We start from the raw sequence: 26,674 nt of genomic DNA, 5'->3' as shown, positions 1-26,674 counted from the left end.
ATTCTATCCCCTGAACTTTTAAAACCGGTCAAATAACCCCCTCGAGTGATTTTAGAGGGTGGTTTTGTCTTTTTCTTTTTTATTTATTTCCGCTGAATCTTTGAGAAATCATAATAAATCACAGAAAAATCATAAAATTAAAAATTTAATTTTGTTGGACTTCTGATGAGTAGATCTACACAATGAATATATAATATGGTATACTTTAGTACAAAGTTTTGGTTGTAGATTTAAATCTATGTTTTTATATAATTAAAAAGAATAATTCATATATGTAGTTCCAATGGTTCAATTGTGGTAAATTTTTTTATGGTGGACTCATTTTTGTATGCTTGAACTATGGTAAAAGTTTCGTATCCATTGGATCAAGTAAAATTTAGTTATAGATTTATTTAGCTTTATTCTTGTTAAATCTATGCTTTATCTATAACTAAGTTATATGTGATCCGATGAGTATGAAATTTTTACCATAGTTTAAGCATACAATAATGAGCCTAGACCATAGGAACTACATATATGAATTATTCTAATTAATTACAGAAAAACATAGATTTAAAGCTACAGAAAAAAATTTGTACTAAAGTATATCATATTATATATTCACTATGTAGATCTGCTCATCAGGAGTCCAACAAAATTGAATTTTTAATTTTATGATTTTTCTGTGATTTATTATGATTTTTCAAAGATTCAGCAGAAATAAATAAAAAAGAAAAAAAGACAAAACCACCCTCTAAAACCACTCGAGGGGGTTATTTGACCGGTTTTGAAAGTTCAGGGGGTAGAATATCTGCTTTTATAGTTTGGGGAGTGAAGTATTCCACCTTAGATAGTTTGGGGGTTATGTAGACTTTTTCCAAAATATTGTTCACTGATTTTTGAAAATATTGTTCACTGATTTATTGTAAGAGAAAAATAATATTAAATGATCGGTAGATTCGGCAGATAAACTTAAGTGAACTGACTTACAGCTGAAACTTTAATAGTTTGAATTGATCGAGGTGGTAAGAACGCTAAATTTTTGGCAAAAGGAAGCTCGAAGATTTTGCACATAGAAGAATTAACACCTATCTTTTCGAGTTGTTTAGAAGGATCATCTACGCCACTGGCCCAGCAATATGAGCATCTTCAAAAGTTTAGCAAAACAACTTGCTATCCATATAATTTCGGCAAAATAAGAAAAACTTATCTCCAACAGTTAGGCAAATCAACTTGACAAAAACAGTAACTTGGCAAATCATGACTCTCAGTGCTCAAAAATAGCAACTTAGAGCATCTCCAACAGTTTTGCATATTGTTTTTGTATTTTTTATTTTTGCCAAAATTCACAAAATACCTCTCAAACAGTTTTGCATATTGGTTTTGTATTTTTAGAAACTTAGCAAATTCCAGAGGAGGCTTGACATTTATGCAAGTCCGTCTTCGACTTGGCAAACACCGATCTGCCGCGTCCCTCTACATCGCCATGGCGCACACGGGCCTCGCCACCGCGCTGTTCGTGCTCTACGGCATCTACCTGCTGCTCACCGACTTCCTCCGCCCGCTGTAGTGGGCGCTTCTCTACTCCGTCCCACTCCGCGAGACGCAGCGTGCGCTCCGCCTTCTGGGAGCCCCCGCTCCGTGGCGGCCTCAGTGCCGCACTGCTTGCATTGCCGCTCGCCGCTCTCCGATCCTCGACCGCCACGCTCGCTGATGCGCGCGCCGCGCTCTTGCACCATCCGCTCCCGGACTCGCCGGCGTTCACGCACCTCCTCCACTAGCTCGTCTCCTTCTTTCTCGTCCTCTTTGAGCGTCTCAATGCAAGTGGCGGCAGACTTTCTCAATGCGAGTGGCAGCCGACCGCGCGATGAAAGCCCGGACCGAGACCACGTGCAAAAACTTTCGGCAGTTGGGTCCACATTTTGGTAAATGGCAAGTCAAATTTGCAAAACTCTTGGAGATGTCTTATTTTTCTCCTTCCCCATTTACTTTCCAGAATTGGCAAACTCCAACAAATGGCAAAGAAAAAATGACAAACTATTGGAGATGCTCAGCATATCAACTTGTCATCATGGTTTCTAGCGCGCACAAAGCCTTCGTGCCTTTCCTTCCTTTGCGCGTGCTGTCGTTCCTTATTTCTGCTCGACGTGAAGCCAGGCCGTCAAGTGTTCAGGTATGGTTCCCTCTTTTTCCCGTCGTCGATCTTCATGCCCAGCTAGGGTAGTCATCGTCGGGCAAGGCCGGTGTTGTGGGTAGTTATCGTCCTTCTATGATTCACGCTAGGTCTAACGTCAGGAAACCGATCGATGAAGCTACGATGCGGCGGTGGCGTCGTTCACGTGAAGAGGAGGCGCGCGGAATCAGTAGCGCCTAAGGAAGAAACATCTTGTGGGCCTTCTTTTTTTATTTTGCCAAGTTCAAAATAGCAAACTCTTGGAGAGAAGCTATTTTTTATTTTTTATATTGTTTTGAGAGTTGGCAAATCACAAGATTTGCCAAGTAAAAAATAACAAATTCTTGGAGATGCTCATTGTTGTGAAAATTTGTCCATTATAAAGACGTTCAGAGTGTCAGTTTTGCTCATTTTTACTTTTTAGATTCCTGCATATACATAATGACCAAAACTTATAGAGTTAATTAGATTTAAACCATATAATAACTCTGGTAGATATCATGTATAATTTATTATTTTAATTAGGAATTCATAGTCGAATTATTTAAGTTAAGAACCGTCAACAACTGTTCATACACGTTGAGGGCCCTTCAGACTGATTTCAGCACTGCTGCTCACCATTGCCACCGCGCGCGAGCTCACATGGCCAACCTTCCTTAATCTCTCTCTCTCTCTCTCTCTCTCTCTCTCTCTCTCTCTCTCTCTCTCTCTCTCTCTCTCTCTCTCTCTCTCTCTCTCTCTCTCTCTCTCTCTCTCTCTCTCTGCTTAGTTGTGCATTAGTCTTTGCCATATCACGGTGCTACTCTTGCCCTCTCTTACCAACTCATTGTGTCACTAAATTGATTGAGATGTTGTTGCCATTGTGCGGACTATGTCGCGCCATGGTCACTGTTGCAGCCATGCTAGCTCCAAGCAACTCCAGTCCCGCATTCGCCTAATCTACGTTGAGATCCACCTCTAGGAGTCCACGCTTGTGCAAACCGCTCGAAATTAAGCTGAACTCATGGGATTGCTAGACGTCTCGACGGAGCGACATCGAGTTGCCATTGCCGATGGCATAGCACCTAGCTAGAGTCTTTAACCATCGTTGTGTTCCCTAGGCCTGCGCGTGTGAGTGAGACAATGGTGGTGTCCCAACACCGGCGACCTTACTAACGACGAGAAAACATCGTTGACCATCATGGTTTGGCCAATTGTATTGTAATTATTATGTATTTCATTTCAAGCATGTTTTGCGCTGCAATCTACACGTGGGTTGTGTTGTATTAAAACCCAATATGTGGTCATAAAATGTAAAAGTAGCACCATTAGCTTTGTTTGGATGTAGTCGGATTCACATCAATCCACATGTGTTGAGGTGGATTGGAGTGGAATTTAAACTAAATTTCACACCAATCCACACCAACACACATGGATTGAAGTGAATCCGACAACATCCAAATAAGGCCTTAATATTTTTTGTGGATACTAGGTAGACTACCTGATTTATATATTGGTTTAAGTGTGAAGTTGTTGTTGGTCCTTGAGATTAGGGCCAGAGTACTTAAGCTCTTTTAAATTGGGGAATTATGTTATGGGAGTGTGTGGTTGTTGAATTTAATTCAAAGTTGGTTTAAGTGTTATATGGACAATATCCTTATACTGGGAGCATTTTTTTATTTCTTCTGTTTTTCCTATATTTTTATACTATCTTACTAAATAAACATATGTAATAAATGATTATAATGGATGCTTATAAAATATTGAGTATGTCTTGAAAATTATAAGATTATAATTTTGGTATTATCGTTGCCTGATTTTAGTGAGACCGTTCAGTTCTTCCTTAAGTAGCAAATAAATTAAACGTTCAGTCAGTAGCACTACTGAATATAGAGTCACAAAAAAAAGTGTCTAAGGTGACATTATTGCAGCTGAAACGCAACGCACAGGACAAAAAACTGCAAACTGAAGAAGTAAATTTTATTCATATAACAAGGTTGCCGAATACAAAACAATAATCCAAATAGTTCAGGGAAAAGCGAAAAAGGTGATCTCAAACCGCGATACATGCGTATGACCAGGCCAATAAGCATAGGCTAAAACAAATGATTAGCAAAAGAACGTTTTCTGTTGAGGCCATAAGAATGTTGGCATACCCATGCATGGCCCGCACGCGCTCATGCATGCCACATAAATGCTTCCATAGGTTTGCTTAGAGCTTAGAGGCACTTGAAGCCGGTGGGCACGCTCTTGCCGCAGTGGTTGAGGATGAGACTGAGGTCGATGGGCAGGTTGAGGTTAATGCCGAGGATGTTGCCCTTGATGGCGGTGCAGAGACAGAGTGCGGCCTCGAGGTCGACGAGCCCCTCCAGCAGCGGGCAGCATGGCTCCGTGGGCGGCACGCCCACCTTGGCCTTGATCAGGCCTAGAACATTGGCGCACACGCCCAACTTGAGCGCGTCACGGGGGCACTTGCCGAACGAGGCCGGCGTCGGGGTCGGCGTCGACGGGGTGGATGGGGTGGGGCAGTTGCCACCGCAGGCGCTTGCCATGGCGAACACCGCCAGGTTGACGGCGAGGAACAGCACGATCGTGGCCTTGCCTGCCATTGCTACAGAGTACTGAAGCAGTTGCTTGATCACTAGCACGAGGCAGAGTGATTATGGTGTGCCTTAATAATCACTGATGGCTAAGCGCTTGAGATGGCTAGTGGTGGCGCTTGAATGTTGCTTTTATAGGAGAAACATCGGTGCAATACTGGGTAGTTGGTGGAGCGTTCAACATTCCCGTGAGCATGCATGCATGTGAGGGCGATTAGATGAGTGATCTGGATTTGTTCGACGAATATATTTGTGTGGTACTCGAGAAATAAGTTTCATTGTAGAACAGCACTAGTGGCCAAGATTGCTGCATTGGTCGATGCATGTTGATGTTTGTTCTCACTTGATGGTTGATCATTTATTCAGTTTAGTAACTTGTCATATGGGTTGGCTGCTGGTATCTAGTAACATGCTCAAGTGCTAAAGATCAACCATGATCATATATAAGGAACAACTAGCCAGAATTCCCATGGAGGCGTTGCTGCAGGATCCTTGATGAGGATCGGAACAGCCTCGATGCACTCAGGCGTGATGAGGAGCTCCATGTAGGCGATAGGACGATGTGTGGAGCGAAGTATAATGAGGGAGTCCTTACATATACACTCAAGCATGACAAGGAGCTCTATGTAGGCGACAGGGCAATGCGTGGAGCGAAGCATAATGAGGGAGTCCTTACAGATGCACTCAGGTGTGACGAGGTGCTCCATGTAGGCGACAGGGCGATGTGTGGAGCGAAGCATAATGAGGGAGTCCTTATAGCGGCTGAAGTAGATATGGATATGCTCTGTACTAGCAGGATTGAAGCACTTCAGTAGATTAAGACAATATATTTGCAACTTCATAGTTCGCGTACCTAGGTGAGAATCACATGACAATTTAAGGACTACATGTGTAACTACGAGCCACAAAATGTTGACATGATTTATATGAACCTAATTATAATAGTGTAAGCGCATTGTGATGTTTTAGCATTATAGGAGTACTCCGAGATTAACATCGTTCATAGGGAACAAAGGAGAAGGCTAAATAAAGAGGATCACCTTCTATCTAGCTACTTGAGAGTTTGAGAGTGTTTTTGGTTGGGTTGGAAATTACATATGGATGAATAGTATCATGAATACTAGTTGTCGATGTTATGAAACCACCGGCTAGTAAACTTGTGTGATTAGCATTTAGGCTCGGATGGTGAACTAAGGAGGGCACAAGTGATTGGTTCGGGTAGAATGTCCCTAGTCCAGTCACGACGCTTCTATGCTACCTGCTCTTTGTTGTTGTTTGTAGTAAGGTTACAAGCGGACGAGAGAGGAAGATGGCTCCCAAATCTCTGAGGTGTGTGCATGCTGTGTTTGTGTACTGGTGAACTGTTAAGTTCAAAGAGCTTGTCCAAGAAGAGTCTCAGGGTCTCCCTTTTATAGCTCAAGGACGGAGCCTTGGGGTACGCTATGAAGGAAGAAGAGAAGAGGAAAAGAAGGAAGAGAAAACAGAAGTGTGCAGAAAATGAGCTTCTATGGCCTCGCCGCTCCCTCTCTACAGCAGGGACCCATCAGCCCGGTCGTCAAGGATAGGGGTGGCCCCCATGTTGTCATGTTGCTGTCGTGGCGGTAACAGTGGTATGTCGTCTACTCATTTATGGTGCCACATACCGCGGCGCCATGCGGCGCGGCTTGCGGCTCCCTCGATTGGCATCGTACACAACCACAAATGACACAGTGCTAGCCTACTCTGCACTATTGTGAGTGTGCGCCCTTGGATGTAGCCTGACGCAACCTTGGTTGGCACAAGAACACGCCAACTCCCGTACGACGGGACGACGTCCTGCTATGGACCTCCACATGTGGGGTGGTGGTGGACGACCCAGGTGTACCGTGGGTCTGGGCATTTATTGCATGACCCTAGGCTTCGCTCCTAGCCGTCGAGCGAAATGAGAATCCCTTTAGGGGATCGGGTGAGACGGAGTGGGAGCCCATGGGGCCGGCAAGGCGGGACCTACACTCCGTTTGTCAAGGAGGGCATGCATCACGTCCCATCCCTTGGACAGGGCTGACTCACACACCTTGAGGGATCCGGTGAGACGGAACCTACACCCAGCCATCGGGTGAGTCGGGGCTCTCATCAGGTCTTTTAGGGCAGTCTTGGGCTTCTTTTTCAAAGGCCCGGGACCAAGTTTCGGCCATGTTCCCCAACTGCCCTAACGATGCCATTGATACCGACACTAATTGTGGATTATTACCTCAATTACTTTTGTTTGATGTATGTAGTATTTGCAAATGTATATGAAAAATAAATATGTCTCATAATAAAATCTGATGCTAGAATAATGTGCACATATTTTGAACAATATAAGCTTTATTCATCAAGCATCTTGTTGGATACAAATAAAAGAATTACAGTCCAAATAGTTCAGTGACACTGTCTTACATAAAAAGAAACACCCAAAAACGAAAGCTGCTCATCAAAGCGGTTACATACGTACGTACTTCGCGTGTTCGCGCCGATGCATGTAGGTACTCATGCAGAGCTTGCTAGCAAGAAGACAATAAGAGACGAAGTGACAAGAAAAAGAACACGCGGGCATGCTCTTGGCTAGCTTAGAGGCACTTGAATCCGGTGGGCACGGTCTTGCCGCAGTGGTTGAGGATGAGGCTAAGGTCGACGGGCAGGTTGAGGTTGATGCCGAGAATGCTACCCTTGATAGCAGTGCACAGGCACACGGCGGCCTCGAGGTTGACGAGCCCCTTCAGCAGCGGGCAGCATGGCTCCGTGGGCGGCACGCCCACCTTGGCCTTTATCAGGCCCAGCAGGTTGGCGCACACGCCCAGCTTGAGCGCGTCGCGGGGGCACTTGCCGAACGAGGCGGGCGTCGGGGTCGGCGTCGACGGTGTCGCCGGCGTGGGGCAGTGGCCACCGCAGGCGCTGGCCATGGCGAACACCACCATGTTCACGGCCAGGAACAGCGCGACCGAGGCCTGCTTGCCTGCCATTGCTGCACTCTGCAGTGTGTGTCCTCTTGATCACAGGCACAGCAGAGTGAGCTTCGAGAGGAGCTAGCTCTTGATATGGCTCGATTGCTAGGTGCTTGTGATGGTTGGAGACGGCGTTCGGGTGCCGTATTTATAGGTGGTGGCTGGAATTAAGCACGGCGATGCTGTGATCAACTAGCTAGTTAGCATATGCATGTGAGGTTGAGATGACGGTGCGGGATGCCGATCTGGATGGGTTCGAAGTTCAAACTAGCCAACAAGATTGCTGCAGTGGCGGATGCATGTTCCAGTTTTCGGTTTATGATACTCTGTTTGGGCGATCTTGGCGGACTCGGTGCCTTTTTGTACCTTGTAACATGCCATAAGCCAAAATGATCTCGGTCCATAAGAAGGTTGTGGTGACGATCGATAATGTCGTTGGCGATCGGTGAGCGGAGTTCAGCATTCAGAGGAGCTCGATTCGCTGGGAGGGCGAGCTACTGTGTGTGCATCTTTGAGCCCATAGTTTATATGGGTTGGGCGGGACCGTTATGACTACTTAAGCCCCATATAAAGGCCCACTTCTCTGATCTCATTGGAAAGTCCTTGATGGGCTAAAACCACACCGCTGGTCCTTGAAATCTGGACTACTATTGGAAAAAAAAAGTTTATCCTATCTTTGAACTATCGCATTTTCCTTCTTAAACTCTAAAACCAAACATTTTACCTTCTAAAGTTTCAAAACCATTCAAAGTACCTCCCTAATAGGTCAATAGTTTGGAGTGGTTTTGAAGTTGGTTTTCTCTTTTATTTTATTTAGAAAAATGTTAAGTACCGGATAAGGTTTTTTTTAACCACATGAAATATCTCTAAGCTTTTAGATAATTAAAACAATTCTGAAGATAGATTGGGATAGCTAAATTCAAATAAAATATTTATCTCTAGTAAAATGAAATAAAATAAAATCTAGAAATTCTTAAAATATTCTAATCATTATATAAACATGTTTCAAAAACTTATCGCAACAAAAGTTATAATACACAATCAACACAGATACATTCAACATTAATGTATGTTGCATTCATGCTAGATGCATCTCATATTTTTGCCATGATTTTTTTGAAACACATATGAACAGTGACTAGATTGTTTTGGAATTTTTCTATATATTTTTTTATATTTTTGCATTTTTCTAGAGCTAAATATTTTTAAAGTATATAGAATATTTTCATGAGTTTTAAATATTTTTTTGGATTTTTCTATATCCTAATTTTACTTTAGAATTCTTTTAAGATTTTTTTGAAAAGTGTAAAAACATTTTCTATGGTTTAAAAAAATTATCAAGTACTCCATTTTAATTTTAATTTATATAGGTTGTTTTGGCTTTTCTAACCTGTTTTCGTTTGAGCTTATCAGAATCGGTCGTACCTTATTCAATGAATGAATAGTGTTTTTCTAAAAATCATTTGCAGAAAACTTTTATGGTGTACCTAGACATATCGTCTTTTAGACGCATTGCAAAAACTATATATCTAGAAAAGACAAAACGATTTATAATTTACATAATAGAATGTATTTTTTATTTTTTAACAAAAAAAGGAACAAAACCACCTTCAAAAACAGAGCACGGAAGTAATTTGAATGGTTTTAGGAGTTTACAGGGTAAGATATAAGGTTACGAAGTCCAAGGGGAAAAAATTCAGACTATAGTAATAGTTCAGGAGGTACAATGAAGCTTTTCCACTACTATTTGATGAATCGTTCATTCTCATCAATTCAAGCCTTGTTTAGTTCTCTATCTAAAATATTTTCGCTCATCTTATCAAATCTTTTAACATATGTAGAAGCATTAAATATGGACAAAAAAGTTAGTTGAGCAGTTTGGTTAGAAATGGCGAGACGATTTTTTTAAGCCTAATTAGTCTATAATTACTCATAATTACTACAGACTTAATAAATTTATCTCGTAGTTTCCAGATAAGTTATGTAATTTATTTTTTTAATTAGTTTATGATTAATACTCCTACTTCAAATATAGAGATGAGGGTGGTGTTTTAAATGTATATGTGTGGTTCTTTTCTAGTGTAATTTATTGAACTAAATGAAAAAATAAGGACAAAAATTATCAATTTATTTCATTAAATTGAACGCAAGTATTTGTTTGGAACACCATTTTTATCTTTTTTTTTCGCGAACTAAACAAGACCTCGTCATCAGAGCAAGTTTAATAATACAGTCTATTTGCTGGCTGTAAGGTTTTTTACAGTCTTCTCCCAGCCCACTCATACAATAGTTAGCTATTCACTATTAATATATGGCCCACTTGTCTCTCTCACAAAGTTCCTTGGTTCCTGTGTCTAAGCTGGTTGTAAGCTTACAGCCCGCTTCTCCTCTCTCTCCTCTCTTCTCTCCTCCACCTCATCATTTAGCCAGCTTACAGCCCATTATAATACTTGCTCTCAAAAAGAACGTTGCATCGTTCCAGGAAACATTCACACTGGGTCCTGCTCTATTTACTTCGCATGTGCAACCGTGCCCTCACACCACCTTTCACATGGCACGAAGCGATCAAATGAGATGAAGGTATCAAACCCAGCGCGCGCACCCGTGCCGTTAACCCCAGGCGCGCCACGCGCCCACGTTCAGCGAATGCGAAGCGTCGCGTCGCGTCGCAACTCGCAACTCCTCAAAAACCTTACCCGCGGGGTGCGGGTGCTCAAAGCCACGAGGAAACCGCCGCGCTACTACACTGCACGGGCACTCGACCCTGGCGTTGCGACACCGCTCCGCTCGTGGCACTTGAGCGAAACCGCAGCATCGACAACGCGCCCACAAACCGGCGGGCCGCGCCAATGGACATGCCGCCGGCGACGCAGGGACGGCGGGTGAGCGCCGTGGTGGACCGGAACCTCGACGAGCTCTGCGCCTGCCTCGACAAAGCGCTGTCGTCCAGGCAGCGCAGCCCCTACGCGGAGGAGCAGCTCCGCGATGAGATCAAGGGGAAGACCGTCTTCCTCCGCTCGCTCCTGGCCGCCGAGGCGGAGTGCCACGGCGGGGCGCGCCCGGTGCGCCTGGCCGAGGCCGAGGCGCGCTTCGCCGTCCTCGAGGCCACGTTCGATCAGTGGGCGCAGCGCGCAGTCGTCGCTGCACCGGAACCAGTAGACGAGGAGGAGGAGGAGGAGGAGGAGGAGGAGGAGGAGGAGGAGAAGGAGGCCGACTGCTCGGGGTCCTCGCGGTCCACGTGCTCCTGCACCGACTCGTGCCAGGAGGCGACGGAGGGGGACGCCAAGCGCGAAGACGTCGTGGAAGCACGCAACGAGGTGGAGACGTCGGATGCCATCGCCGAGGACAACGACGCCGAGGGCGAGACCGCGGAAACACGCAGGGAGCAGGCGACGGGAACTGTTGCCATGGAGCGGGAGGCCATGGGAACACGCGAGGAGGTGACGCTGCTGGACGCCATTGCCAAGAAGCGCGACACCGATCGCGAGGCCGCGGCGGAGACGGGGAAGAGGGCCGTCCAGCGGCGCTGGTGGAGGCAGAGTGCTGCTGCCTGGTGCGGTGCAGCCTGCGTGGTCGCGGTGGTCGCCGTCGGGTTGGCGGTGGAGTTGGCCGCGGTGGCTAACCAGAATGTCAATGTTTACGTTCCGACGTAGAAATAGATCAGGCAAGTTTTTATCTTGGTTCTTTCAACTCTTCGCTGTTCGTCGTGCCCTGGAGGTCCTCTTGGACTCTTGTTTTGCTGAAAGAACTGCTTCGACGGCCAAGCAGCTGGCAACTTTTACATTTCTGTGTGATTTCTGTAGCTACCTTACAGTTCTGTGGGGGTACTTTCAGTAATCCAGTTGACATTCCGAAAAGGATTACGAATTAATTTACTGTGACCCATTTTTATTTGGCTTCAACTTGACAATAGATAGTTCTATATCAAACATCTCAATATGACACAGACATGCAACGTCCTCTTATAGTGTTGATTCCATTCCATGCAGTGGTGAACCTAGGATTTTGTAAAGACTAGAGCCAAATTGACCATAATCTATATGTGTTGCGCGGTGGAGTTCAATTTTTGTTAAGAACATAGTATATGTAGTAGTAGAATTGCAGGATTCAATTATTTCGTAAAGAATCTTCTCGAGGACGTGGGAGGATTCGATGAAGCGTTGGTTGATCTTGTGCTCCTTCCTCTCAGCGATGATGTGGTCATGCGGCCTATACACATAGATGAATCCCACGCTCGACGGTGATTTGTACACCGCGCAGGTGGTTGCCTACTAGCCCAACTATGGTGTAGTGACAAAGCACTGGGAGACGACGGGCACTAGCTACGAGCGGCGGTGCGAGTGAGCGTGCATCTGCGTGAGAGGGGCGAGACAACAAGAGGTGTCAGATCCTAATCTGTCTAGACTAGGTGGCTTGAAGCTGTTGACTGAACTCTGATAAACTAATAACTGAACTAAAAAGGATATCTATGCTTGCAAGAACATAGGAGTACTTGGGAATCCTGTTCAATGGCCTATGTTATTTGGATAGGGTATAAATTGGACGCACATAACTATACACTCACACCATATGTACACACACGCATGCATGTTCGTACACATGTAAAGAAGAGATTGGAGATTCAAAGGTGTCGCCTATATCGTGCGAGAAACGTGCATTACCACCGAACACGTGTGGGTAGTGCGTCCCACTAGATTGTCCTACCATTGGACTATATTCCGTTCGCTGTTCTATGGCCTATTGATGATCTGTGATGCTCTGTATACTCCCTCCATATCTCGGAATGATAACCTTATTTTGACCTGTTAATATCTTTTACTATTTACTATTACTATATAACCAATATAATTCAGAGACACTTTGAACACAAATCCATTGATATAAGTTGAATGTCTAAACTTGCATATTTTTTTTTGAATAATTGTTGGTCAAAGTTTGTATAAGTTGGCTTTTCTCTGTTTGAAATATGATTACCATTCCAAATCCAAGATGGAGGAAATATCTGTTAAATGGACAGGCCATTGGAAAGTAGTACTGTTAGGAAATCCTGTGGGTTTATACAACTCCGAACTGCAGGTTCCTGATGAAACGTTTTCTATTTCTAGATACAGTATATACTGTTTGCTACTGAGAATGAAGCTATACTCAAATGTGAATTGAACGAAGAAACAATTTCGACGGAGAGTGCAATGGTGACAGTGGTTGTTGTAGAAGCATCCATCTGCCTAAACCTTGATGTCATTCATTAAGTGTCCAATGAACACAGATGACATGAAGACGAACACTACAAACATCAGTGAGAATCCTTCTTGTTGTTGAGATGATCTGGTTTCTTCGAGCAGTTCCTGAAACAAGAATGAGTTCAAATGTTCATGTATTTGTCAGTAAAATACTTGTAGCTAATCCTTTACCAAAATTAAGGCCCATAGGTTCCATGATATATATAAAAAAACTGTAGTAGTATTAGTACTATTATGTTCGTCAGCGTTCAGACATGCATATAGTGTGGGCACCAGAATCAGTGCTAACTGTAAAGCACGTCATTTTCTGTTTGCATACCTGTACAGCATCTCACACAAGCTTTTCTAGTTATGAGAATGAGGGAATAAAAAACACATCAGGAACATGTGACCGGGTGGCAAATGCAAAATTAAAAGCAAAGATAATCCCTTCAAGGAGCCGAGATAACCAGTCCTCAACATCTGAATGGTTAACTTTATTTGATAACAAACTTTAACGCTTAAGTTTTCAAACTATTTATCTGAAGGAAAAAACTTACCATTTTGTATTGAAGGTTCAGTTTTTCTTCTACCGCAATTGCACATTCCTTCTCTTCAGCCATCCTTGATTTTACAGAGGTAACCTGAACAAAAACAAACACATACAGTAGAAAACAGAGTGAACTGATGGATTATATACCTTGGTATTTTTCTGTATTTATTTATTTAAAGGCAGTAAGCCATACTGGATTAATTGGCAACAAGAATCTGGGCTATTCAAGTATACAATTTTTTTAAAAGGAATATTCAAGTATACAGTTACTCATTAGGTATTTGTTTTCATGATCATGCAGAAGAGCTGTGTTACTGTTTTTTTATTACTGTTTTTTTAGCATTAATTTGTTTTTTAGCATCAGCTGCGTTACTGTGGGTGTATCATTTCATTAAGAAGAAGAGAATAAATACAAGGGAGAGGGCAGGAACACCCTCACCCAGAGACACACTAAGCTTATTTGTGCTGATTCTGGTCTTTTCTCTCTCTCTCTCTCTCTCTCTCTAATAAGGACAGAACTAATAATTGTTCAAGGTAAGTGACCTAATTACTCATTAGGTGTCACAGTTCTATACTTACAAGTTATGTAATGACAAGTGACGATGACACTGTACCAAAATTAGCAAGTACATCTGTGACACTGACATTCACAAATGACTGCTATACAGAGAGAAGAGTTACCTCAGCACATGAAAGTTCTTCTCCAGATGCCCGTATATAAGTAGGTGCCTGCAAAAGAAGCAAACTATATCGTTACATAATTCATGTCAGGTTTTCTTTTGTACTAGCATCAAACATTGGTAGCATTACATACAGCATTAAATACATGTGATCTTTTCTCTTCACAGACTATCACCTCTGACCGAGGGGATGAATCCTCTTCCTCTTCTTCCTCTGGAACCGGTGATGGAGGATTAGCAGCAACGTACACCACGCGCAGCTTGAACTCCTCAATTACCCTACCTGGTGCTTTAACGAACTGCAAATCACAACAGTAATATTTGACACGGCAGTAAGTGATTAAACAATACATGAACTGAACTCCCACAAGAACGTACCAGTTCGGGAAGGAAGTCTTTCATCGTCGCCCCATCCCGCACCACGACACTTTGCACAAGGAACTTGTCCTTGCAGTGGTGATCAGATAGCATTTCCATTGGAGCCTGCATAGTAACTGCGCCAATGCCAACCCTTCATTGCCAATTTGAATCGGATTAACCAATCAATCGACTAATCGAGCACATGCTGCTCAGACAGCACCTGTGAGATTGCACGAGCTCCGGGGAAGAAGTATACCGCAGGCGTGCCTCACAGAGTATTTCCTTGGGTTCGTTGTTTTCACCTACGTATTGGGACATCGAAGGAGCCAATCATTCCCCCTCCCAATGCACGGCAGCAGCAGCAGCAGCTCGAAACAGCAACAAGGACAGGAAATTTCACCTTGAAGGCCACGTACTGGCCGGTCCTGTTCGTCAGCTCCATGCAGCAAGACCGCTGCTTCTTGACCTCATCTTCTCATGGCAACAGGAACAAGAAGCCTAGAATCAGCCAAGAAAAAGCGTCACCAAGCAACTAGTTATGAAGAACTTACAGGGAATCTTGAGCTCAGAAGGATAGACCCGAAGCAGCGTACTGCCCATGGCGCTGAATGAAGAACAGATGAGCAAGAGTGATGGCAAAAAGATTCAATCTTCTCCTCCGTTTTCTCGGCAAGAACCAGTGAGCTGGAGAGCGCGAGAAGTGGTTGGTGGTGTGGTTCCTGGCTCTGGAAGCAAAGTACACGATGATACGATCACACGAACAAAGTGCAGTGATGACCTGGATTCAGTGGGCGCAGCTCAGAGGGAACGGGGGAATAAAAGGATACGGATTAGGACTTTGGAGTGGGGTTTAGGAACTAGTTTATGAACCTTTCTAGCTGGTCCTCCATTGGTTTTGTTAGACTGGCTTCCACCAGCGGGATGTGACCCTTTCGTTCTGGAGTTCTTCTTTCACGAATTATTTGTGATATGGCGCTTTTTCTAACGAATTTTGTGAGACTAACTGATGACAATTAGTTGGAGTGAGCTTTTCAACAGTTTGCTCTGTAGCTGCAGCATGAAGTTTAATAGCCTATTTTCTTGGTTTCTTCTTCTCCTTTCTTTAATAAAGCATATCATCAGGTAGTGGTTGTGCAATCAAGTACCGGCGAGATATCAGCCTCAAAAGCTTTTGCATCGAATCCAACTTCTTTGAGAAGAATGCTTTGATCCAGACTGGACCAACTAAAAGTTGTGTCCTGTTAATATAAAAATGAATTTTACCCATTGCCATGCAAATGAGGCTTTTGCTAAAAAGAGATGCACCTGGTCTCCCGACTTGAAGATGAACAAAAGGATCTCAAGTTCATCATCTCATGTGTGTATCACATCTAGAGCTCAAAATGGAGAAGTGCACACGACGAGCCTGCTGTAGAAGAAACTCTCATCCCTCGTGAAGTCGCGGCTTTGCAGAAACAGGATGTTGCCGAGTGCCGACCACTTGCCGTGTCCACGGCAGCATTGGCACGACACGGCACGCCGTTAGCATCCTGGCAGGGAGGGGTACTGAGAGCCAAGGCACCGCGGAGGCGCCGAGGGCCATGAGCGGGCGGGGACACCGGCCAGGAGGGAGAGGGAACCCTTTCGAGGCGGCCGCCGGGGCCGGCGACTCGGAGCCAGTGACAGTAGTGGGATCGCATCCGGCGGCACCGCCGGCACATCGTGTGGTGGCGTGTGGGTATCTCTCGGCGGACGCATTGGATTTGGTTCTGAGATGGGCCTGCGAACCCAAAAACTCAACACTGTGAAAGCCACAATCTCGCCGATCACAAAGCCCATCTGGAGAAAAAAGAAAAGAAACCCCAGCCTGACCTGGCCCAGCAGCGTTCCAGCCAACGCACTCCATGCCGGCCCTGGTTGTGCATTCGCTGTGACAAGCCCAACCCAGCGGCCTAATCTAATCATTAGTCCCATCGTGATTACGCAAATTCAACTGGTGCTCCACGTGACCCACAATTATTAGCGGAAGTGCGCAAGCACAACCACCGTTCTACGCCGCCTAAAAATTATACTAGTACACGCGGTCAGGCAGAGGCAGGTGGAGGTGGTGTGGTGAGCTGCTGACGGGTGACGGCTCACGCTCAGGCTCAGCTCTTGCTGTGCTGCTACTGCTAGGTCAGCTGGCCCATCTGATCGCTGGAAGAGCGCCGCGTTCCTCGGGGTCTCGCGTCGTCTTCTACTGCTCCCTCCCTCCACTTCCACTTCCAACCCCTTTTCCCATTTCCCGTTGATGCGAGCGAGACAGATCAAAAGGAGATCGAGGGAAGAAAAAAAAAGGGAAAGAAAAAAAATATCCACCGCTCCCGAGGCACGGCGGCGGCGAGCGTGCGTGCGACACCTCCGGCGGCTCCACAGAGCCGGCGACCGAGCTCCGGCGCGCGGCGCGGACGCTCCGGGCCCCGGCGGGGTAAGGACCAGGGGTCCACGCTCGTACCCAGATCTCGGGGTGGTGCTGGGAAGTGGGGGTTCGTTCGGTCCCTGCTTCCCCCTGGTGGGGATGGGGTGGTCCGCGGGGCTGTGTTGGTGGCTCGTGGCGGCGGTGTGGGTGGCGGCTGCGGCGGCGTTGGTGGCGGCGGAGGGTGAGGTCGAGGTCGCGGTCGCGGTCGGGGCGGCGCCGAGGCGGCACGCCTACGCGTCCATGATGTACATGGGCACGCCACGGGACTACGAGTTCTACGTCGCCACGCGCGTCATGATGCGGTCCCTGCGCCGGCTCAGCGCCGACGCCGACCGCGTCGTGATCGCGTCCCTCGACGTCCCGCCGCTCTGGGTCCAGGCGCTGTAAGCTCCCCCATCTCCTCCCCGTCTTGCTCTTTTGGCTCTTTGCGCGCGCGCGCGCGCGCGCCAGTCGCCTCCCGGGTGGCGCTTAATTGGATCGCTGGGCGTTCGGTAACGGACGCCCCCATGCCGTTGTTTGATGCAGACTTTGCTGCGTTCCTTTCAGTTTCGGATGCGTTTTGAAGTGCTCGGGGGGTTTGACTTGATGCCTGCTTAGTTCATTGAAGCAAAATTCGTGGTTATTTTCATGTTCGGTTGGGTCAAGTTCACGCCCGCGCCGAACTTTGGTCCTTTTGGTTGTCTGGCTCAACACCTTCGACGCGAATTAATGGACATTTTGATAGGTTGATGTCCCAGTGTATGATTATAGATGCTCTCCTTCCTTGTTCAGTTCAAGTCTCATTGTATTCGTCACATTTCCTTAAACACGAGGACCATCGGGTGTTCCAGCCGTATTTGAAGTGATTCCGCTCTTTTCATGGATCAAACCGTCCTGCACTTCTCTCCCGTACAATCTGAACTTCTCGGACTAGCCGATACTTGTTACTTCCATCTTGTTACTTTGGGTGAAAGTGCGAGATGACTGTGTTCGTTCGCTGGCTGCATCTTTGGAAATGACCTCAGAATTCAACGGTCTCTGAGTGCGTAGGTCCCTTTCATGTTGACTTTAGTATAGTAAGGCCATGAAGTTTGTTGAGGTGAGTGCATGTGAAATATTTGTTGGTAAGCTACGAGATTTGAGCTGCGAATTTCCAGCCCTGGCCTTTGAATTTCATCAATTGCAATTGTGTTATTATATTATATAAAATGATGTTTGCAATGGGCTACTGCTACTGGCTTAGCCTGATATTTGAACCACTGCATCACCTTCTAGTAACTAGTTAGCTGATGGGGACTGTGTGACTATAACAATCTATCAGTTGGACTAGTATGTAAAAATATGTCATATTGTCCAAACAACCACATGTTGATGTCGACTGGAGTTTATTTTTTGTTGTTTTTTCTTGCTAAATATTTGTCCGCGCTATGACTTGTGACTCTGTCAATTATTTTCAACAACTTACACCTGACCTGAGTGGATGCTGTTTTTTTTTTGAATTTGTCTTTTCTGGGGGGTGGGTATCCTAGTGGTCCAACGTTTGTCTTTGTTTGTTAGAATATTAAATCTTCAATTGTTTGCTATATTGAGAAAATTTTTAATCGTGAACTTTAAAGAACAGAAACTTAATTGCACTTTACTGTATTTTATTGTTGGCACTAAAAAAGTGCTGCTGATCATGAATGGACAATAGTGGTTGTATAGAGTGAAACAAAGGATTAGGTAAAAGACATCAATGTTTGTCTCTGTGAAGTAGCAAATATGAATTTTGATGCCATCATGCCAATTTATCCTGTGACGCTGTTCTTTGAAACCATGCATGGAGCATCCCTTTTTCTTTTCTGATGTGATGATTTTTTGCTGGGTGTTGCTACAATTTATACTCCTATTTCAAGCATTGAACATACACTTACAGCAACATAAAAATTCTTTTCCTGCAAAATTGGACTTTTAATTCAGTAACGTGTTCTTTCTTAAATTGTTTTTGCCTCTGTTAGTAATATATATGCATTGAAACTTTTTCTTTAGGAAAGATGATGGTGTGAAGGTGGTCTCTGTGGAGAATTTGAAAAATCCTTATGAGAAACAAGAAAATTTCAACATGCGATTCAAGTTGACTCTAAACAAGCTGTATGCATGGAGCTTGATTTCATATGAGCGAGTTGTTATGCTTGACTCTGACAACATTTTCCTCCAAAATACTGATGAGTTATTTCAGTGTGGTCAATTCTGTGCTGTCTTCATCAATCCCTGTATCTTCCATACAGGTCTCTTCGTTCTTCAGGTAGAGCTACTTACTTTGCAGGCATTCCATTTTCTGTAAAGAATTTAACTCTTGCAGATCAGAAAATATGTTAATTTTGTCTTTGAAATGGTTATAAACAAACCTACATTGCATCTAGCGACATTCTTTGATGTCCATTACTTCAGCATAGTGGAAATCTAACTGCCTTTTGATAATTGATTCTTTGTTATTCCTTGTTTAGTAATGAAAATTTTATCTTGTTCACTACTTCAGGAATTCATTGCATTTTTTTACCTGAAATCTATTAGCCATCCTCAGGAGTTTGGTGTAATTTCCGTTCTTACCTTTCAACTCAGATGTCCTCAGCAACACAATTTTTTTTAACTTTATTTTGTTTCCAGCCCTCAATGGATGTTTTTAAAAACATGCTACATGAGCTAGCGGTTGGACGTGAAAACCCAGATGGTGCCGACCAAGGCTTCCTTGCTAGTTATTTCCCAGACTTGCTTGATCAGCCAATGTTCCATCCACCAGCTAATGGTACAAAACTTCAGGGTACTTATCGCCTCCCTCTAGGCTACCAGATGGATGCGTCTTACTATTGTGAGTGCTTGTAGCAGTATGATTATTCCACATTCTCAAACATTCTGTTGGTCCAGACTAACAGACTAGACTTTCAGATCTGAAGCTTCGCTGGAGTATTCCATGTGGACCGAACAGTGTGATTACATTTCCGAGTGCTCCATGGTTTAAGCCATGGTACTGGTGGTCTTGGCCAGTTTTACCTTTGGGGCTCTCGTGGCATGAACAACGTCGTGAAAACCTAGGGTGAGTGGTCTATTTTACTTTCCTTTTTGTGATGCTTATTTCTATTGCATGCTCAAATTCTAACCTTAGTGACATCCTACAGAACCAGATAAGGATGTCCACATTATTATATCCTGACGTGGTTGGTAACATGTCACGAAGAAATGCATTCTATCTTCTTTAGAATAAAGATGCATAGGAGGGAAAAGCATTACCATGCCTTTTTGTCTTTTAGGATAAAGTTACATAAGGCAGGAAATTGTCATGTTTCTTTTTTATCTTTGGTAATATAAAGTTCCACAAAGTAGGGGATTCTCATAATTAAGGGCTCCTAAGTTGGGGGGTTAGGGGGAGGTCATGCTGGTTAAGAATGCTGACTTTTAGTTTCTGAAATGCAGAACTTATGTTTCCTTGTGATATGTTAATGACTTAATGTTATGCAAAACAGGTATTCATCGGAGATACCAGTAGTATTAATTCAGGCTGTACTGTACATTGGAGTCATAGCAGTGACCCGACTGGCGCGGCCTAGCTTGTCCAAGATGTGCTACAACCGAAGAATGGAGAAAAACACTATGTTCTTGCTCTCCCTTCTGAGAGTAGTGGCAGCTTGGTCCATACTTGCTGCCTACACCATACCCTTCTTCATCATCCCAAGGACCGTGCATCCACTGCTTGGCTGGCCTCTCTACTTGCTCGGTTCTTTCTCTCTTTCTTCCATCGTGATCAACGTTTTCCTCCTCCACCCGATGACCGTACTCACAACATGGTTTGGATTCATCGGCGCACTATTGGTGATGGCCTTCCCTTGGTATCTAAATGGTGTTGTTAGGGCATTGGCAGTGTTTGCGTATGCTTTCTGCTGTGCGCCCTTGATCTGGGCATCTTTGGTCAAGACAATGAGCTCCTTGCATGTCCTGATTGAGAGGGATGCGTTCAGGCTCGGAGAACCTAACCAGAACGCCGAGTTCACAAAGCTATACTGAGGTGGGCAACGGCAGATACATTTTTTTAGATAATGGATATAAATATAACGGCAGATACATATGATTGATTGATCACTTCTGTTGCTCAGTTTGAACAGCTAATCTCCATTCACGTTGGCAAATTCTGATGGCCAATTCAATTGTACAAGTAATCTGCAGCCTGGGAGCAAGAGTTGTTGTACCTTCTGGAACCATCTGGAAACCTCTAGAACCCATGATTGTTGTCTTAGACATGTAGGTGACATATACAGGGGAAAGGAGGGGTAGAATTGGTGCGGAACTGAAGAGGAACGGACTGGGGTCAGATTTTAGTTATTTTTATTTATTGTTCCTCCGAAAAGCCAAGGCATTTTTGGCTTTTGTTTGTAATTGATGTGATCAGTTCCATCACCAATGAAGAAAAGGGTTGAAAGTTCAAATGGTGTTGTTAGAAACAGTACTTTGTTTTTACCGTGGTATAATTGTGTTGGATAATATAACCTTGGCTTCTCCTGAACGGTTTTTCTTTTTGTTACTGCGACGGAGATAAAATGCAGTGGTTACTGCCACTGCAAGTTAAGCCTGTTCAATTAAGCTTATCTACTGAATCTTATAGCTATTCAGTAATATTTTTTTCATAATAACTTAGTGAGCAGTACTTTCAAAGCTAACAGGCGCGCGCATCCGTGGCTGTCCGATTTCGCAGGCAAGGGTCCGGTATGATGCTACAGTGCTAAACAGTGTTGTAGATGGCTTTCGTGAAGAACAGTGCTCGTCCTCACGACCGGGGGTGGGGAGGGTGTTTAAATCCAGCCGCCAAAATTTAGGGGTGTCATATTGAGGCCCACAGTTCAGCTTTAAAGTTGTTTTTTAAAAAAAACGATAGTTTTATAAACAATTTTTTAGATAAAGTTGAGCTGTTTTAAAAAGTTATTTGGCAAAACAGCTTCATGCATGGATGAAAGAAAGAAATAGGAGAGAGCTAGCATAAGCTACTTTCTTCAGCTTTATCTCAACTCATGTCTTTGTGACAGGAGAAGAAAAATATCTTCACCTATAAAGTTGTTTTGGAAAAGAGTGTTTGGCAAAAAAAAAGTTTATAACAGCTCATGAAACTATTGTGAGTTATGACAAACAGGCCCTAAGTATTTGAATAATAATAATAATAAAATAAATTACAAAAGTCCTCTGTAATTTACGAGATAAATTTATTAAGTCTAAGTAATCCTTTATTATTAATATGTTTAGCACCACATTGTCAAATCATAAATTGATTAGGCTTAAAAATTCATCTCTTAAATTATTTGCAATTTATACAATTAATTATCTCTTAGTCTATATTTAATACTTTATGCATGTGTCTAAATATCTAATGTGATACAAACTGATTATAGATTAGCTAATTAGGTCCCTTAGAGCATCTCTAAGCCTTTCTGAATCTTATTCACTAAATCATTATTTGAGTCATTTGCATAAAAATCGTTTTCTATATCTTTCCACTCTCTAACAACTCTATCTCTCATGCATGCTTTAGAGAATTATTCTCATTTTCTAGTTTTGGCTGACAAGGTTTGTTCGTTCGAACTTATAAGCCAAATCTATTAACTATTCAACAATGTTTTTCTCTTACAAGATGGCTATATATCTTTTCATTGACAGGCTGCACGTGTGAACCTTCAATTTAAGGAGAGACATGGACTGAGATAGACTCACGGTCACGGGGAGGCGAGGCAACGTGGCAAACTACTAGGGTCTTGTTTAGATACACCCAAAAACCCAAAACTTTACAAGATTCTCCATCACATCGAATCTTACGGCACATATATGGAACATTAAATATAGATAAAAAAAGATAACTAATTGCACAGTTTACTTGTAAATCACGAGACGAATTTTTTAAGCCTAATTGCTACATGATTGGATAATGTTTGTCAAATAAAGACGAAAGTGCTACAGTGTCAAAATCCAAAAAAATTTGGATCTAAACAAGGCCTAGCACTATGTGCTGCTTGCTGTGTCTTAAAATAACTACATTTTTTTCGAGAAATAACTTTTACTAAATATATATTTAAAAATATAATACTTATGATATATAATTAATATCATTAAAAAGTTTTTTAAATATGTTTTTAATAAATTTATTTAGAGATATAGATATTATATATATATATATATTTATAAATTTAATTAAACTTGTGACACGGATACTCAAGATGATAGTTATTTAAGACGAAGAGAGATATCTCTACTACAGTACAAAGCACATAAAAGCAATGCTTTCTACTCTCTCAAAAAAAAAAGCAAAGCTTTCGCGATTCGCGAACATGGCTGCACGAACGTTCGCGAGTCACTTCATCTTTAGGAGGACGTTGGACTGGATGCGACAAAGTCATCTTAGGCATTGTTTAGCTGCGAAGAGATTTCAGATTTTGGTATTATAGTATTTTTGTTTTTATTTAATAAATATTATTCAATTATAGACTAAATAGGCTTAAAAAGTTCATCTCGTAATTTACAGACATACTATATAATTAGTTTTTATTTTTATCTATATTTAGTGCTTTATGTATGTGCTGTAAGATTCGATGTGACAGAAAATCTTGAAAACTTTTTAGATTTCGATAGGAACTAAACAAGGCCTCATTTACCACGTTGAACATCTATTTTTTAAATAAAATATTAATATAGGAGACATAAAAAATAAAATTAAAAGAATAGGCGCAGAACCCGACCTCGCAGGAGGACGGAAAAAACACCATCAGGCGTCGCGACTCCGTCAGCAGCTTGAAGATGGTTGCCTCCCACAGGACCAGGCCTATGGGGAGGTCGCGCTCCTTGAGCAGCTCCTCCAGCGGATTCTTCATCTTGCCTTTCAGCTTGTCGACCAGCCGATTCGCATTGTCCCCGTCTTTCGACTACGAGGGCTCCAGCACCGAAGAAGCCAGGCATCACCCACGCGGGTGCCCTGCGCAAGTCAACGGCCTAGGAGGCGAGGCCGGTCGCATCGACCCCTGCTTCGAACTCGACCTGAGCCATGGCTGCATCGACAACTTTGCCTTCAAAGGTTGAAGAAGATAAATCGGCCATCTCGGCCTTTATTCTAGTAGACAAACTCTTAAAAGCGAAAGAAGGAGAACCAGCCCGTCCACCCTCGTCGTCAGCGAGGTCGCCGGAGAGGAAGGGTAGGGGGCTGGCAGCGGAGCAGGGAGCCTCTCCCCACGGGCAAGATCTGAACCGGTTCTGGAAGGGAGAGAAGAGGAGGAAAAGTTGGGTACGGTTACTACAGATAGCTGATACTACAGGGGATAGATCCTAAGGGCACCTACAACGCGTCTCTTCCTCTCATCTCTGTGTTGTTGTTTTTGCGAAAAACACCCTCATCTCGCTTGGAGACGGTCGCCCCGTCGTCTCGCGAGGCGACGATGAGGGCCCGTGCTCCGAGGCTCAATCGCCAGCCAGAGCACCGATGTACGAGTCGTCTTCTGAACTCGTCGACACATATGGATCCCGCGTGGGTGCACGCGGAAACTAGTATTGGCGCACGGGAGGTGCCCAGGCCGCCGTGAGCTGCACGATGGAGTTCCGCCGCGGCCGCAGCGAGACACCACAGCCTGTGCGTGGCAATCTCCGTCCCGACTGCCGCGAGACGCGCGGACCAGTTCGTCGCACTATGAGCTGTGCACGAGAGACATAGAAATTGCCCGCCAAATTCCATCCTCATCTCATCGTCGTCGCCATCGTCGTCGTACCTAGGCCACTGGGCGCCAAGGGCTTGGACATCTGCCTACCCGTGCCGCATGCTGCTGGCGGCGGTAGTCCAAGCGAACCTGGGGAAGGAATCATCGGCACCCCAAGCCGAAGGGGACGACGGCAGCAGCATCCCGGTAAACTACACCACCATTTACAGGCCCAGCAGCACCCATCACCACCACATCCCATATTAGAGTATCAGAATCGATGTCAACATCCATAGCGCACAGAAGGTGTTTGACAGAATGCCCATGAGGTAAACATTTTCTCCATATTATTGGTCATCTCATATTATTATCGGACTGAATAGGAATTCTCTTACGTAGTCACCATGTTGTATGATTGCAGTTCTGTTTCAATTCCGAAAAACTGCATAGATGGTTTACGGTTTTCTAGTTATATCTAGAAATCAAAACTTTCTTGAATGCCCAAATGCTTATCTTGCTGGTCAGGTACTTAATGGAATCTCTTTTATTATTAGGTTTAATCCTAGAGTTCGTTGGACGTTTGTCCATTCGAGTAGTTTCCTACTGAACACACTGATCGATTATCCATGTTGCTTCCTTGCTATTGTACAGAATACTGATGCAATTGATTTTGGTTGACTGGTATGGTGTATCTGTGTAATGTATTGCTGAAGCGTTTCAGTTCGATTTGAGCAGCTTGCTTTTGGTTCAGATTGGCAAATCACGTGATATGCTGATCTATGGTCATGTAATTGAGCGTAGCTGTGATCTATTATATATCAAATAACAACATGGTGGTACACAAAATAGTATTCATGATTGATCTTGTGGCTACATGCACAACATTAAACAGCTTGCAGACGATCCGTGTCTATGGGTTGTATGACCTGTCTTTTTGGTTGTCTGTACATCTAATTCGAGGCACTTACAGACGACTCCCGTCTGTGGGTTGTACATGCCCTAAGGACGCCCTAAAAGACTAGTGAAGTAGCTAGCTAACATCACTATTCATCTAACATAGATGCAAGATAATGTTGAAAAATTACTAGCTAGCGACTTGCTCCTCTCTAGTCTTGCACACTTCCCAAACAATTTACAGTCTCCGCGCTCCTAGCCAGCATTCATAGTGCTCATCAATATGTCTAGCTTTTTTATTCCTTAGGCCTTGTTTAGTTTCCACCGAAATTCAAAAAGTTTTCAAAATTTTTCGTCACATCAAATATTGTAGCACATGCATAAAGCATTAAATATAGATAAAAAAGGTTCGAAGCTTGGTGGCTTGACACGACAGTGACGTTCTACTCATAGGCACGTGTGACTCCTTCGGTGAGGCTGTCCAAGGCCTAGAAAGGCAAAGGCCTTGTTTGGTTCACCCCAAAAAGCAAAATCTTTTCAAGATTCTCTGTCACATCGAATCTTACGCCACATGCATGAAGTATTAAATATAGATGAAAATAAAAACTAATTGCACAGTTTATCTAGAAATCACGAGATGAATCTTTTAAGCCTAGTTACTCTATAATTGGATAATATTTGTCAAATAAAAACGAAAGTGCTACAGTTCCGAAAACTTTTCAGTTTTCGGAACTAAACAAGGCCAAAGTATATGAGTTGCTCTCCTGTTTTTTTGAGGGGTTGAGGGTTGTTTTTCCTTGAGTGAGAACCATTTTAAAAGGAGATTGAAAAGATGATATGGCGGGAGTCATTTTTCTTATACAATCTCTTTAGGGCATGCCCAATGGAAGCAATAGCCAATAGGTCTAGTCCATGTAGGCATTGATGAGCTAAGGGGAACAATAGGGCATGCTGACAGTCATCTTCTATTTACTCCCTATCTCACTAACGCAAGGCTACACCATTTGGTCATAAGGGCACTCACAATGCAGACTCTATCATGGAGTCTAAAGCTATTTATTACCTCGAACAATGTGGACTTGGAGTCTAAATAAGACTTGGAGTCTTATTTTTTCTACCTCTTTCTTCAATAAATATGGTGCCACACAGCAAAAAACTATAAAT

The 26,674-nt window shown here is 43.7% G+C and overlaps 4 protein-coding genes, 1 long non-coding RNA gene and 1 pseudogene across 8 annotated transcripts; 3 read left to right on the top strand and 3 right to left on the bottom strand.

Moving 5' to 3' along the window:
- Positions 4,088–4,850, bottom strand: LOC8083379 (14 kDa proline-rich protein DC2.15). Its single transcript, XM_002446869.2, has one exon. The coding sequence runs from the start codon at positions 4,738–4,740 to the stop codon at positions 4,351–4,353; it is 390 nt and encodes a 129-aa protein (XP_002446914.1). The 5' UTR covers positions 4,741–4,850; the 3' UTR covers positions 4,088–4,350.
- Positions 7,058–7,823, bottom strand: LOC8055972 (14 kDa proline-rich protein DC2.15). Its single transcript, XM_002446868.2, has one exon. It carries the CDS (start codon positions 7,710–7,712, stop codon positions 7,320–7,322), a length of 393 nt encoding a protein of 130 aa, XP_002446913.1. The 5' UTR covers positions 7,713–7,823; the 3' UTR covers positions 7,058–7,319.
- On the top strand, positions 10,544–11,579 carry LOC8083378 (annotated as a pseudogene).
- On the bottom strand, positions 12,685–15,494 carry LOC8055971 (vesicle-associated protein 1-3). 3 transcript variants are annotated; one of them, XM_021462669.1, is made up of 8 exons: positions 15,058–15,494; positions 14,907–14,977; positions 14,727–14,808; positions 14,525–14,640; positions 14,323–14,445; positions 14,148–14,195; positions 13,474–13,557; positions 12,685–13,039 (listed from the first exon to the last, which is right to left on the bottom strand). In XM_021462669.1, the coding sequence occupies exons 1-8, from the start codon at positions 15,104–15,106 to the stop codon at positions 12,920–12,922; spliced, it is 693 nt and encodes a 230-aa protein (XP_021318344.1). In that variant the 5' UTR covers positions 15,107–15,494; the 3' UTR covers positions 12,685–12,919. The 3 variants fall into 3 exon arrangements, with proteins under 3 accessions (XP_021318344.1, XP_021318343.1, XP_021318345.1); XM_021462668.1 differs by having other exon boundaries at positions 14,281–14,445; positions 15,058–15,488; XM_021462670.1 differs by having other exon boundaries at positions 14,281–14,445; positions 14,525–14,657; positions 14,763–14,977.
- LOC8055970 (putative glucuronosyltransferase PGSIP8) lies at positions 16,589–21,456 on the top strand. 2 transcript variants are annotated; one of them, XM_002448249.2, is made up of 6 exons: positions 16,589–17,326; positions 18,951–19,206; positions 19,569–19,770; positions 19,848–19,995; positions 20,423–20,961; positions 21,050–21,456. In XM_002448249.2, exons 1-5 carry the CDS (start codon positions 16,776–16,778, stop codon positions 20,958–20,960), a joined length of 1,695 nt encoding a protein of 564 aa, XP_002448294.2. In that variant the 5' UTR covers positions 16,589–16,775; the 3' UTR covers position 20,961; positions 21,050–21,456. The 2 variants fall into 2 exon arrangements, with proteins under 2 accessions (XP_002448294.2, XP_021319686.1); XM_021464011.1 differs by having other exon boundaries at positions 20,423–21,456.
- LOC110436218 lies at positions 24,037–25,464 on the top strand. The gene is made up of 2 exons (XR_002454012.1): positions 24,037–24,945; positions 25,038–25,464. It is a non-coding gene; the product is annotated as an uncharacterized LOC110436218 (long non-coding RNA).

The sequence above is a fragment of the Sorghum bicolor genome, chromosome 6, assembly GCF_000003195.3.
Source record: "Sorghum bicolor cultivar BTx623 chromosome 6, Sorghum_bicolor_NCBIv3, whole genome shotgun sequence".
NCBI lineage: Eukaryota > Viridiplantae > Streptophyta > Magnoliopsida > Poales > Poaceae > Sorghum > Sorghum bicolor.
Note: the sequence above shows the minus strand (reverse complement) of the source record. Positions and strands in the feature narration are given on the sequence as shown.

Excerpts from the sequence above, each read along its gene's own strand:
- LOC8083379 (XM_002446869.2), bottom strand. The coding sequence starts at position 4,740 with ATGGCAGGCAAGGCCACGATCGTGCTGTTCCTCGCCGTCAACCTGGCG.
- LOC8055972 (XM_002446868.2), bottom strand. The coding sequence starts at position 7,712 with ATGGCAGGCAAGCAGGCCTCGGTCGCGCTGTTCCTGGCCGTGAACATG.
- LOC8055971 (XM_021462668.1), bottom strand. The coding sequence starts at position 15,106 with ATGGGCAGTACGCTGCTTCGGGTCTATCCTTCTGAGCTCAAGATTCCC. Across the intron at positions 14,641-14,726 it reads GAGCTCGTGCAATCTCACAG|TTACTATGCAGGCTCCAATG; the intron begins GTGCTGTCTGAG and ends GCATTGGCGCAG. Across the intron at positions 13,558-14,147 it reads AAGAACTTTCATGTGCTGAG|GTTACCTCTGTAAAATCAAG; the intron begins GTAACTCTTCTC and ends GTTTTTGTTCAG.
- LOC8055970 (XM_002448249.2), top strand. The coding sequence starts at position 16,776 with ATGCGAGCGAGACAGATCAAAAGGAGATCGAGGGAAGAAAAAAAAAGG. Across the intron at positions 19,207-19,568 it reads CAGGTCTCTTCGTTCTTCAG|CCCTCAATGGATGTTTTTAA; the intron begins GTAGAGCTACTT and ends TTTTGTTTCCAG. Across the intron at positions 19,996-20,422 it reads CAACGTCGTGAAAACCTAGG|GTATTCATCGGAGATACCAG; the intron begins GTGAGTGGTCTA and ends TATGCAAAACAG.